The sequence below is a fragment of the Larimichthys crocea genome, chromosome IX, assembly GCF_000972845.2.
Source record: "Larimichthys crocea isolate SSNF chromosome IX, L_crocea_2.0, whole genome shotgun sequence".
In the NCBI taxonomy this organism is placed as follows: Eukaryota; Metazoa; Chordata; class Actinopteri; family Sciaenidae; genus Larimichthys; species Larimichthys crocea.
In genome coordinates this window covers 11750379-11764960 of record NC_040019.1, presented here as the reverse complement: position 1 = coordinate 11764960, position 14582 = coordinate 11750379, and the positions used below count along the sequence as shown (strand labels likewise).

The 14582-nt window shown below is 38.7% G+C and overlaps 1 protein-coding gene across 2 annotated transcripts in view; it reads right to left on the bottom strand.

Moving 5' to 3' along the window:
- Positions 1-568: 568 nt before the first annotated feature.
- Positions 569-14582, bottom strand: part of csgalnact1a (chondroitin sulfate N-acetylgalactosaminyltransferase 1a) — a 32577-nt gene continuing 18563 nt past the window's right edge. For both annotated transcript variants that reach the window (XM_019258418.2, XM_019258417.2), the window contains exons 5-8: positions 5348-5526; positions 4878-4972; positions 4564-4645; positions 569-2699 (exon numbers count right to left, since the gene is read on the bottom strand). In XM_019258418.2, the coding sequence (XP_019113963.1) occupies positions 2404-2699; positions 4564-4645; positions 4878-4972; positions 5348-5526 (652 nt within the window). In that variant the 3' untranslated portion in view covers positions 569-2403. The remainder of the gene's footprint in view (positions 2700-4563; positions 4646-4877; positions 4973-5347; positions 5527-14582) is intronic.

Below are 14582 nucleotides of genomic sequence, written 5' to 3'. Positions count from 1 at the left end.
TGCTGTTGTTCTAATCACAATCACAGCTTGATTGATGGGTGAAGACTTTTTAAAATTAAATTAAAAGTGCCATTAAACATCTATCAGGGGGAAATATTAGATAAACTATAATTAAATGGGCTCCTCAATAGATGCTGTTATCGTAATAATAAGCAATTATATTTATACAATAAAAAGCTGAGCTTTAACAAATGTACTGAATTATCTTTTGGATAATGAACCGTTGCATGCTTACATTACACCTTATCACACATATTTATTTGTGATTATTTATTACGTTTATTAAAAACTGAACATTTTAGGGGTGGCAAGATTGTGCGGTGGTTAGCAATGTCACCTCGTTTTGGGTAGATTGGCTTCCTCCCACAGTCCAAAGACATGCAGGTTAATTGGTGACTCTAAATTGCCCGTCGGTGTGAATGTGAGAGTAAATGGTTGTTTGTTTCTGTGTGTCAATCCTGTGATGAATTGAACCTTACCCTATATATCTGTTAGATTCCACCTTCTAGCTGGTTAGGACTTGGTGATGACAGCAGATGGCGCAAGGGAACAAATCATACTAAATAGACACAATGCACAAATATGTTTTATTTGACTAATTTACATGAAGTGAAAAAATAAAGTAAAGAAAGGCATTCAATGTGTTATTACAAGGAATGTTTCAATGGCAAATAATAAAAACAAAAGTGCCTTTTTTTCACATCTTTGGTCATCCACCAAATGTACAGCTTGTTTTGATTGACTGAAGAAGTGCTGGAACAAGATTTATGGGAGTCTATTAAAGCAAATGCAGTAACCATCAAAGCAGTCGTATCTCTAAGTTTGTAACATCTCCAGTTTCTGTGACTGTGCAGTAACATGTAATGCCACATTATCTCTTCATTAACAAACTCTGTGTGTATATTTATGACAAGGTACACGAGAGCCACATTTGATTGAGAGAAATAAAAATATTAAGATCAATAGTTTCATTCTGACTTAACTTAAGTCATCGTCAGTGTCCGTGCAGTGGACTGACTTACTGTCAGTCACTGATTTTATTTTTTCTATCCACGAATTAGTTATGTAAAAAGAAACCACAAAAAAACACACACATTAGTCTACAGTATGTCTTTAAATTAAACATTTTAAAAAATAAACTTATCTTTAGATATATTTTGGACATAAATATATAAGGCTTTTGTGGAAAAACTGTCAAATACTTAACAGAAATTGTCATTCATACTATGTTTTTCTTTGACTCAGCATCACTCTCATTTCGTAATAAAGGTGAATGGCCTACACATAATACTGTCCAGGCAATAACTGCATCAGAATTCATAATCCTTATAAATGGTGGCATTTACAAAATAATAACATACATAAATAAAATGGATGAAGAGTACTGATCAATAATTTATATAACAAAACGTGTTTTACAAGGCCATTTCAGGCTTTAAACAAGTCCTTCATTGTTTATTCACCAACATGTTGTTCACTTTCACTCCACTAGGTGGCTCTGTTTCCCTACATATAAAAGCCCTCAGTTTTACTGACCACCCTAAAGAGACAGTGTTTGGGTTTCATTCACAGAAGGCACACGGTTCAGAGAAACTTCATAGCACAAACTTAGGTTCTGTGTATTCTTTCTGAAAGGCGTTGCTGAAGTTACAGAGGAAATTACAAATGGATATTAAGCTACAGATGGATGTTTCAAACAGGAGATCTGGTTGATTCATGTCCAACCAAAGTCCACTCCAACTGCGTAGATGAATTCCTCAAAGTCATCTTAATTTTATGTTGTCCTTTCCAGAGCAACAAAGTGCTCAGAGTTCTCGAAAAGTAAAAAGAAAAAAAAAAGTCTTCACATTTTTTCATTAAAGGTTCAACATTTGACATTTTGGGGAAACATGCCTATTGGCTTTCTTGCTGAGTCAGATGAGAAGATTGATACGATTCTTCAATCTGGATGCTAAATATAGAGCTACAGCCAGCAGATGTTGGCTTAGTTAAGTACGAAGACTGGAAGCAAAGGGAAGGCTCTGTCCTACGGAACAAAATCTTTTTTGTTCTATTACTTTTTTCGGCCAAGAAATAGTCCAGCACTTGACCACCCGTAAGACCACAAGATATTTTTACACTTCTTATATGGCTAAAAGATATAATGCAATCTTTATAGGTGCTGGTATGCAGCTTTTCCCACCTTCTGACAGAGCCAGGCTAGCTGTTTCCCCCTGTTTCCACTCTTTATGTTAAGCTATGCTAATCACCTCCTGGCTCTAGCTCCATATGTAGTAGTCTCCCCTCTCAGCAATAGAATAAGCACATTTTCCGAAATGTATTCCTTTAAAATCTGATGTAGTTCAGATTAAATCAAGTGATTGCAGTCATTTTGGTGATTATAATTCAACCGACTGTAAGTCTTTATGTCTTCTTGGGGTTTGAGTTTTGCTGTTGTTTCTGTTTGCGGAGGTGAGCTTCGATCTCGTGCCTGAAGAACAGCATCCCCAACTGCCCGTGCGAGGCCTCGTTCATGGCCTTGGACTGCATGCACATGCGGTACTGGTCTGGAGGGAGCTCATCTGCGCAATGTTTCTCGTGCCACAGGTGGAACAAGCCACGAGAGGGTGCTCGGACCACTAAAAGGTTGCTATGGAGGTACTTTCTGTACAGGTGGACATCTTCACCACCCCAGCCTTTGATGTCGATGTCAAAACCTCCTGGAGATGAGCAGAGCAGAAGGAGAATGCAGTGTGATTAAAACCTCATTAAAACATCATAGCTCATAGGATGTGTTGTTATGTTAAAAACCTTTTGATATGTATGTGGTCATCATTTTTTCTCACGGATGTTGTTTACTCCAAAACATCTTGTAATACAGGCATGTTTATACCTGCATCTGAAGTACTCATGTCTGCTTTTGGTCATGCTATGAGTCTCTCTGCCATCTACCTTTTCTAACTCATGCTCCAGGGCTAAACACAGATAAGATAGGAATTTGTACCCAACAGATAAGATTGTTCATTTGTTTGCACGCTCATGGCTTAAATAACATACTGCATTGTAATTTCTGAAGAACATAAAACTGTCAATTTAATTATGATTCACAAGAGTAAATGGCTATTTTAGGGAAACACATTTATTCTGTTTCCTGACGCGCTTTAGATGAGATTATTGATATGGCTGTATGGTAAATATGAGGCTCCAGCCAGAAGCTGCTTAGCTTAGTTTAGTACAAAGACTGGAAACAGCTAGCCTGGCACTATATGAAGGTAAAAAAAATAATAATAATCCACCTACATCAACACATTAACACATTATATCTTGTCTGTTTGATCTGTCACTAGGACTTGCCAAGAAGCAGTCATATATATATAAATAGCCATATAAGCCAAACTAATAATAATTTAATGTTTTTATAGATTAAGGGAAGAACACACACACACAAGTCCTCCACATTAAATGACAAAATACTTTGCTCATCCATGCCCTGTAGAAAAACACACATAAGCTCATCTGGCACTGCCACCAGTTAAGGTTTGGTTACATTAGGCATAAAAACAACCTGGTTTCTCGTTTCATTTTGTTAAATCGTTTTGATTAAAATGACCACTTCATTAAGTTTAGGGGACCTTTGTCATCATGGTTACAATAATAACCACTTGGTTAAGGTTAAGGAACAGCTTTGGTCACACTTAAAAGAAACCAAGTAGGTAACGTACAGCATGGGAAATGGACTGCATTCGCCTACCGCGTTTTAGTATTTCCTTGTTGGGCACAGATGTTGTTTTCGATATATACTGTGATAACAGTGAGCTATAGCGGTGTTGGTAGGTGAAGTTTTCTATCTTTAAAGAGAGCCAGGCTAGCTGTTTACCCCTGCTTCCAGTCTACAACAGCTCAGGTCCATACTGTAGCAAGAAAATTCCAACAACAACAAAGCTGCAAAGTAATGATATATACTACATTACATTATGCACATATTTATATACATAAATACATGTATTTGCAATAACTCTCTGGATGAAAGCAACTATTCCCTTAAAACAGATTTCTGCCTATCTTGGAGCCTTGTTTATCATTTCAGCTCAGTTCAATGAGAACATTTGCATGCTTGCGTGTGTGCGTCTGGGCCCTAAACAATAAACCACTTTGAATTTCACTGCAGCCCTTAATTGATTTCACTTTGGAGGGAAACTAAATTGATGTAAATCTGTCTTGAGAGCCAATATTCCTCACGTAATATACAGATGGAGAGGACAGAGGGCTATGAGATATGCTAATACGCTACTGCTGCCACTCAGAGCAGTTTCATGCAGAGTAATATAATGAAATCTTCTCCCAGTTAAGGACAGTAATGTAATATTGAACCATTTGTGCTCTGATGTTTTTTCATATCCATTAAGATATGGCACCCTAGCCGTCCAGCAATCTCATTTTCATCCTGCGTTATGTAACGCCTCTTCACAGATAATCAACAACAGAGAGCAACGGTTCAGATATTCCTGCGTTGCTAATATGTTGTGATGAGGTATGACTACAGTGCATGTTGTGTTGTAAATGTTGCTCTTCTGTAATATTTACCTATGTTTATGAAGTCGGATCTGTATTGGCAGGTCATGCCGAAACCAAAATCCCTCCAGAACCCGGTGTCTTTCTTGATCACCTGCAGAGAAAAGAAGTGAAAGTCTTAGAGAGCTTACGTGTATCAGCTCAACACACACTTGAACGGGAACATGCTTCTGTGGATTTGTACAGCTAGCAGCTGGAGAGGGGAGTATTTCTAAACCTCACAGCAATGTGGCACAGCAGTGAATGTGATATTTTCCACAAGTGGCTCACAGAGTGTTTGGAAAAAAGGGGAAGGGGAGAGGGTAGATTTGATTGGTGTGTGTTACCAGCTGTTGCTCCACAGGTGGGATGTGTTCAGCACTTCCATAGATCAGAGTGGGGTTATACTGGCTGAATAGGACCGGGTAGAACACCTTTTTACCTGAGAGGGAGCGAGACAAGCAGTGTCAGAAAAACAGGCAGTGATTTGATGGAAATGTGTGTTTGTATGGTAAGACAACATTTCACAGATTTCACTTTTTATAATTCAAGATAACTATCTGGAATGTGGAGAATGTCACGGAGAGGGCTGAAAACACTGCCAGATGCCAGATCATCCTACACACTGTTCACAACATATCTACAAATGCATATTGACTAGTCACAAATTCTGGCTTGTAAGAAAGATAATTTAAGATATCTCCAGACACGTACATACAATGTAGCTGGAAATATCTTCATCTATTTAAGGTTTTGACTGGTCGTAAATGGATTGCATGTTAAAACAGGCCTGCCATAAGGTGTGTGTCTGCCTCACCGGGCTGTGTGTTGAGTCGGCAGGTGTTGAGGAAGTCAGCGTTGAAGTAGATGTCCACGTCACAGAAGAAAAGAAGCACGTTGCTTCCCTTCCAGGCTCTGGCTCCTACATCCAGACCTCGTCCTCGAGAAAACTCTTCGTCCAGCTGCAGCAGAGTGTAGTTCTTAAAATTCACTTCCCTGCACAGACACAAACGAGACAAAAAAGGTGGTTAGAGGGAGAAACAGAAGACATTACATTTACACACAAAAAGTCTCTCTGTTAAACTGCAAAATTCTATATTCTAATTATATATATAATTTCACGTAATATGAGACAGATTTTCTTATTTCTTTTCCTTACTGAGTGCTGAGTTGTTTCATTCCGTGTCACGTATATCACTTTGCATTTATTAATTAATTTATGTATATACTCTATATAAAATCTAAATTAAAAACTCTGCTGCTCTCCTGTGCTTTTGACTGATTAAGTTCTTCATTGCACTTTTATTGCCTTCATTAAATTTGGAGGAGCTTATTACTGCAAATATACACTTTTTTAATTTTCTATGAATTTAATTGATTTCATTGCCCTTTTTTTATTGGGTTTATTGTGTGTTTTTAAATGTTCTTCTGAAGCATATCTTTGCCTGATGTAAGGCACTTTGAATTGCTTGTGTTTGAAAAATGTCACACAGATGAATTGGCCTTGTCTATGTATATGCTTTGGCAGCATGTTTTTCATCAAAATGCCAATACATTTGTTTAATTGAAAACAGGAGACGAGTAACAGAAAGACGGACAGACGAAAGCTGAAGTAAGATGCTGATTGATCGTTCCTGAAACTGATATTCTAATTGAAGTAATTTTGCAGGTCATCAAGCCCATTGTGAACCTCAGCTGTGAAATCTCGTCGTGGCCGATCTGCAGATGATCATCATGATCTGCTGACACCTGCAGTACACAGCTGTAATCATGAGCTGGGAAAAGTGGCAACTGTTCCACGGCCTCAGATTCACTCTGTGCAATTAGTTTGTGGTAATTTAATTCAATAGTCAGTTAGTTTGGTGTCTTGTTTGCACCACTAAAGTACAAAGTAATGTAAAGTTTAAGCAAGATCCTGCATTTTTACTAAATCTTAAGACTTAAGTCATGTAGCGGGGCGCACAATGTATAAGATGATTTATATTTTGTATTAATAATCTCCATCTGCAACTATTAACTCAAGCTATTAAATAAATGCACTGAAGTAAAACGCATCTTTGCCTCTGTAATGTCGTGGCGTAGAAAATATAATGCAGCTTAAAGTGCTGTCTTTGAGTAAATGTACTTTATTATTATTTATATTCCATCACTTGCACAAACTGACACAATACAGGCACATGTTTCTAAGAAGAGCTTGTTGGATCTCAGGAAGCTGCCATATGTGTTGGATCTGATGGGCACTTAAAGGCAAGAGTTGCAGGAGCCCGAGGGCCAACCGGAGCCTTAATAATAATAATTAATCTGACCCTGGTGATGCTCTGTTCTCTGCCTTTTATGCCTTCAGTATTTTCCATCCAAAGATTACAACATAGTGACGTCCTAACATCCACATCAGCATATTGTGAGTTCATTTCAGTACTCCTTATGATGCTCATCATATGAACAAAGTTTAGCTGGGGCTGAAAATGAATTGCACGAGACAACAAAGCTTCCTCCAATCACCGCCCTGCTGTTTTCCACGGATGTGGTGAGAGCAAAGAGACACAGCTGGATCTAGATGTACACAGCTGTGGCTTTATGCTTAACAATAACAATTCATACTGTTAGTGACTAATCCTTTTCTCATGCCCACACACACACACACACACACACACTCTCTCAGAAACACACACTTTTGCATCGACTTTGGTTAGGAGATACTGAGGAAAAACAGTTTCTGTGTCTGAGGCCAAACAAACAGGATCCAATCTTCATTCATGTGACGTCGGTGACATAACACATGTGAAACAGTAGAGAGCATTCAGACATACACGGCTTTGTTAGAGGAAATAAGGATGACCTGAGGAAACATGGTCAAGTTTGTTTTTGCCAGAGGCCACTTGAATGACACTTCCCACATTTCCATGTAACTGCTGTGTGTGTGTGTGTGTGTGTGTTGAGGTCTGTTAATAATGTGTCTGTATATTTATTCGCATGTATAACTGTAAAAGCCTTTACCCGTCCTCTCACATAAATAAGATGTAATGAAACCTTTAATCCTGGTCTAGCTGTAAATCTCAGAGAACCGTTTACATGATGCCGCTTATGAATGAGTAAAATATCAGCAACAATTACAAGATGTCCTCATGTGCCTATCCATAAGTGTTTATGTGCTGTCTGTCAGTACATCTGAGTTCAGTCTTCACGTCTGTCTGCAGTTTATGAATCCAAACAAAGTCGATCTGTTTCACAGTCTACTCCGGAGAGTCCCTGGAGAGGCTGACCCACCCGCTGGCACTAAACTGTCCACAGATGGTAGAGACAGAGCACAATAGTTTTGTTTGTCTCAAACGATGTTAATGCAATAGTGGCTGAATTCACATGTTGATTCAGTCTCAGCTTTAATGGGGCGGTAAGCTTATTATTATCAGAGATGATGAGAGAACTATAAGGTTTTAAGAGGAGCGTCTGAGTGAGTGAAGAAGCAAAGACGTAGAAAAAAAGTAAAATTGAGATTCTGTATTGTTTTGTTTGAGCAAAAAAATTGATTTGAAGGAATAGTTTGACCTTTTGGGACAGAATATCAATACCACTCTCATATATGTACGTTAAATATGAAGTATTTAAATACATGCATGCCTAAAACAAAGAATTAAAAAGGATATAAAATGTTAATTATGAGCTATAGAGGTGCTGGGATGCAGACTTTTATTACTTTTGCATCATTAACTGTATGTAAAGATGGATGACATGACAGCTCCCTAAAATTAAAACCAAAACATCTCAATCACCCACACTAGCTGGCTGCAGTTTACCTCAGACACCCAATTTCAGTATTAGCAGATAGACCAAATAAGAAAATGTATATGTTGAATCAATTTTTCCCAAAGATAGTTTCTGATATTTTAGGTGGTTCTTGTCACAGTGATGTGTTCGAGTCAATTTATCATGATAAGTTTTAATTTGTTTTCTGATGTTATAAAAAGGGTGCTTCACTTCATGATTGACAGCTGAACCTTGCTTGTGACTGAGTCAGCTGGATGTATTGGTAAAAGCTCAATACAGGGGCTCCAACCGTAATCTGTTATATACATACAATCAAACATACTGGCTCCAAATGCTGTCAATAGAGCAAGATGGCAGCAGCCATATGTAGGATATCTTGGCTTCATTCGTGCACGGTCGGAAGAAGTGTAAACGTGTCTTCTATCTTAACACAATCAGTCTACACTTTCCACACTATAAGGCGCACCTAAATTTTCTCAAAAGCCGACAGTGCGCCTTATAATCCGATGCGCCTAATATATGGATCAATATTGGTTAATCATTGCTACCGTAGTCAGGGGGCGTCGCCGAAGTAACCATTGACATATATATGTAGACGCCGCATTGAGTGCTGAATCCATAGACATATATACATAGACGCTGCATTGAGCGCTGAATCGTACGTCGACGTCGCCGACATATTGGATAAGGCAGATCTGCCCGTAAACTAATACAAGGAAATGGATGAACTTCATAAAGCGCCTTTCTACAAAGTTCTTTAAGTTAATGTCTCTTATACACCATTCACACACACCAATATATCTGGGAAACAAACAGGCACCAAAAACACGTATGTAACTTTTAAAGTGGGATTATAAATGTATATATTGCTAGGAAGTAAAAGCGGTAAGAACGGTAAAGAGGAATTCCAGTCCAACACCATTTGTGTCGAAAATACTACGTCACGGACATTACCTCGGGAAAAAAAAAAAAACAGCTGTTTATTCATTTTGGGAGTGAACGGAGTTGTCAGAACGCTGGTTTGTATTCTATTAATAAAGTTTGACTGACTTATCTGACTGTTTTGTTGACATTCCCTTTAGCGCAGCTCCGTCTAATGGATGCATAATGCAACCCCATCCACTACTGTAGCTTCTATTCTATGCGCCTTATAATGCGGTGCGCCCTATATATGAAAACAGTTTTAAAATAGGCCATTCATTCAAGGCGCGCCTTATAATCCGATGCGCCTTATAGTGCGGAAAATACGGTAGTTTACAGTCTTCAAGCTAAGCTAAGTTAAGCTAACTAGCTCCTGACTGTCTACAATCAACAATCTACCAAGAAAACTAATAAATCTTGCTCCAAAGATTTTCGAGCTACTCCTTCAAAACAGATTTCTGGTCTTCTTAGACCTTTCTTTAACATTTTGGTATAGTTGTGTGTGAGTCTGGCCTCTAAACAATAAACCACTTTGAATTTTACTGCAGCCTTCAATTGATTTCACTTTGGAAGGAAATTAAACTGATGTAAATCTATCTTGAAAGCCAATATTGCTCGCCTAATATACAGATGGAGAGGATGTGGGGCTATGAGATATGCTAATATATGATGCTGCCTAAAGACAGGAGGTAGGAGAGAAACAGCCTGTCCAAAGGTTAAAAAAAAAAAAAAAACAGCCTATCAGCTGATGTTGTTTTTACATTTGAGTTCTTGAACAAACAGGATATTGAATAATGTATTAACCTGAGAGCATTAGGGGTGCTTGTAGGTGGAGTTTGTTACCTTTGGACAGAATCAGGGTTGGTGTTACCCTGCCTGTTTCCAGTCTTAGTACTAAGCCAAGCTGACCATTCGCTTCATATAAAGCATACAGATCTGTGAAAAACGATTTACAAGTTCAGCTGTGCATATTTACTCTGGGTTTTAGGAGACATTTAGTCATAAATAATTCAGTAGTAGTTTTATGGCGGTGATATTTTCCTGATTACTGATATTGTTTAGGGGTAAATGTAACTGTTTCTATTTCCAGAGAGCCAGAGTTGATCTATTATTCAACCCTAGTAAGTGTGTGTTGTGTGCGTGTGAGCGCATTTCAATAATTTTCAGATGTTTGTGTGTCAGCTAACTCATTTTCCGAGTCTCTAAAAGCTCAAAAACATTAACACAAGCACGACTATTGTGTGGGTGAAGTGAAAAAGTCCACTTAAGCCCTGCAATATCCATGTTTTCTAAATTACTTTTGATATTGTGCTCTTTTTTCTTCTTTCTTTCCCCCTGAGGCATCAGAACCCTTATTATGGTCTAAAATAGTCAATTTGTTTACTGTGGGCGTGATGGCTGGTACCTAGTAGAGGCTAAATTGTTGAAATTGTGTCAGAGTGAGAAGCCTGTAAAGAGCCGTCATGTTGTGTCTCAGCAGCAGGCCTGATCCTGTTAGTTCTGCTCAGGACAAGGAGGAGAGACCGGATTTTCTCCAAGCGTCTCTTCTCTTTCTCTGTGAATCTGTGCCGCTGTGTAACCATTTGTATGTATTTGCTCGTGTGTGGTTATAGCTTGAGGACTGAGTGCAGACATGGTGCTTACTGAATGTAAAAAGTCTGTATGTGACTATATCCAGACTACTTTTCAGTCTAAACACGTTTTCAGTGAAGCATTGCTTTTTAGCTGTGCATGTCAGCTGGTTGGTCCAGACAGAAATATCTCAACAACTCTTAGATAGATTGCTATTAATTTTCCCCAGAGGACAAGCGCTAATGACTTTGATCCCCTGACTTTTTAAATTACTACCACCAGCAAATCAAGTGTATAAATTCCCTAAATAATAAAAGTCTCTCCAGCAGATTTTATTATCCGCTCTGGGACAATAAACAACGCTTATGCCTATTCTAGTTAGCAAAACCTGCTATATTATTTGTGTCATAGTGTTAAGCATCTCTTCAATTTTAAGCCACAATCTATACATTTAACTGCATAATGAGATTATACTCAAGACCGCCTAAATCGGGACCCCCATCATGACTAAGACCAGGGCAGGATAGAATCAAGATCAAGACAAGACAGTATATACATAGATAGTTAATATGTATGCTAATATATTGGTGAAATCTCTTTGGGTGAGGAGGGTGAGCTGACCTTTCTTTATGCTTCCTTTAAGTTCTGATGAAAGTTTGATGTGTTTACAGCCATTTCAGTAGCAAATTTACATATTGTGCTGTGCTTTGGATGATTTTATTTTTATTTTTTGCACAAGTGCTCTTTATAGTTTAGTTGGACAAATTTTATGACAGAAGAATTTGGCTGACAGCTTCTTCTTCACATTCACTTTTTTGATGTGAAAGGAGGGCAAGGACGGGTGACAGCCATTAACAGTGACAAAAAATCCAAATTAGAAATGAGTCAAGTTATTGGTTGCATTTTAGGAAGTTAAGATGGAGAGATAAATGGGTTGCAGCACCAAGACCGAGTGCTGCAACACTGATTTTTTTTGGTGTTATTGGACAGTAAGTGGTGCTGTCTGATAGCTGGTCAGTCCTGAGGAATCCCACAATGCCTTGTAAAGTGATCCACTCATGTCCCACAGAAACTGCCGTCACAGCGGCTTCAGTGATCGCCTCCCTTACTTCTTGCAGTGTCAGCACTCAAAAGCTAGTGAGTAGCTTATTACTAGAATCTTCATCCCAGAAACTTCAACAGAAGAATTCTTATCCACCACAGATAAACATTTAACTTCCTCACTTCTGTTTTTCAGATTTAGTTTCATGCCGGTGAAGTTTTTTTCACATTGTTTGTCATGCATTACCAGCGAGTGAAGCGATTTGCTCTTGCTGTTTACGGAGCAAGCAGGCTGGTGTTATCGTCTCTGGGCTATTGTGCATTACAGTACAGTGAGGTGGAGAAACAACAATCTGTCTGTGTAATGTGAAGGTATGTGCGAGCTGTAAAAATTGTAGACTTGTTATTATCACTCTCAGGCTCAGCCCTCAGGCAAGAAAGTTATCAACAGCGAGTAATTTACAGAATGGGCCTGTTGGCGATCTGTAAAGGAACAAGCTCTCTTTAAAATTAATACTGGACAGCTTTTAAAACTCCTATCTCTTGTTTATCATTTCAACCACTCTTAATCTTCTCCCAGTCACCTTGTGGTTGACATTATCCTCTCAGAGGCTGTCAGAGACTCTTCAGAGAGCTGTTGAACCGTCTGTGAACTGAATGAAGTGCCACAATAACATGAAAGGCTTGTGGGGCTGTTGCAAGACGGTACAAGAGAAAGATGACGTAAAGGTTGTAGATGAAGGAGTGACAGAATGATCTCATCCTTCGTGCCTCTTTCCTGATACTTCTCTTTCATCTTAACGTACTACTCCCTTTGATATCTTTGCTGATGCACTTCTTCCATCCCTCTTTTTTCCGACTTCACTCTGCCCTCCCATCTTATCTTCACAACTCTCCTCCAGCTTCCTTTCTCACTGCGTCTAAAGCACAGCTCCTATTCATATGCATCCACTAGTTTCTCTTCAAAACAGATCGCTTCATCCTTCTCCAAACTTTCCTTCTCTACTCTCTTTTGTATCTCCTTCCTCTTTATCTCATGTTGTTCTGAATCATTATTCTTCAGCATGTAAGGCTCAGAAGCGTACATGCTCCCCGATGGCTTGAAGCTTTGAAGTTTGGATGTATAAGCTATATACTTGGAAGTTCAGCAGCTGATCCTATCTATTTTAAATGATATCCCTTGTGTCTTGCAGTATGCTTGAAGATCTCTATGATTTTCCCCAGCATTGCTTTCTATCTCCTATATTCTGCTTGTTTTCGCTTTTGGTACAGTAGAACTGGTTTGGCTTTTGATTTATAAGCCCATTTTTTAAGCGCCCACAATAGAAAATGCAAGCACTTTTGTACCCACATTTAATCCTTGCAGGGGGATTGGTAAAGGTTAGAAAGCTGGTAAGAGATTCAGGACAATCTTTTTAGACTCGTGGGAAATTTACCTCAAGTGGTTTATATTGGTTGCTGAAATAAATTGGGGGGAATTAGAGTAGGGACACTGTGCTACTAAAAGCAAAGAGCGTGACTGCATGTCTTTTTACAAAAAAAAAGAAAAGAAAAACACACACAAATGGCTAAAGGGAGCAGACACAAATCAAACCACTTTCTGGAGGTGAATTTAATTTGTAAGAAGGGCAGTGTAGAATCAGATTGGCCACTAATGATGCCATCACTACTGGGAACAGATATTGACTTGTTTGTGAGTGAAGGTGTGTGTGTTTCTATGTGTGTATGTTTCTATGTGTGTGTGTGTGTGTGTGTGTATGTGTGTGTGTGTGAACCAATTTGAGATTCAGACCTTTAAATGAGGAGGTTTTTGTCCGATCCCCATCTCTTCTTTTCGGGTTGGGTTTAAGGATAATTATGGAATTAGTAGAGCTGAATAAAATAAGGATTGTTAGTTGCTGTTTTGTTGACGAATTGGTCAAGAAAAGACAATTGTGATAATTGATCATTTCAAAGTCAATTATCAAGTAAAATTACCCCAAACTGGTTCTATACAACAACAAATGCAAGGATTGATTTGATTGTTTGGCTTGGTTTTTAATCCATTCTGGCAGCATGGCTGAAGGGATGACAATGTCATCCACCATGATGTTTTTTACTGACATTCATGGTCCCCAGAGGATGAAACCTGTTGATGCCATGACATTACCTATAGTGTCACCAACAGGTCACAATTTTCACTCATCCAGTGAAATATCTCAGCATCTACAAAGTGGCCATCAAATAGATTGGTAACATATTTTGACATTCATAATTCCCAGACTATGAATCCTAAAGACTTTTCCTGTCACACCACCATGAGGTTCACATTTGAGGTTTGTAGTTTCTTATTATTGGAAACATTTCCATGACATTCACGTTCTCCAGAGGATTAACAGTCATCACTTTACACTTGGTCACAGTGGTCCCCTGACCTTTCCTCTACCATCTTCTTTCATTATACCACATACTTTGTTTGTATTTGATTGTACTGTACTGCAGCTTGTGATTGTATCTGTACGTATACTATATGTGTGTCTCCACTCCAAGATAATGGAACCACAGGTAGTTAACTTCCAATGATGATTCCCATTCATTTTAACCACAGTCTGAAAACCAGATGAAAGAAAAGGGAGTACAAAGTAGATTACAGGCACTGATTCGCACCCAGATAAGATGCTCCATAACCGATGAATGTATTGTTAGGCTGTGAGGAGAATACAAAGAACCTCAAAGAGTTCAAGGCAGGACTGCTGCTCGAGGAGAGAAATTAC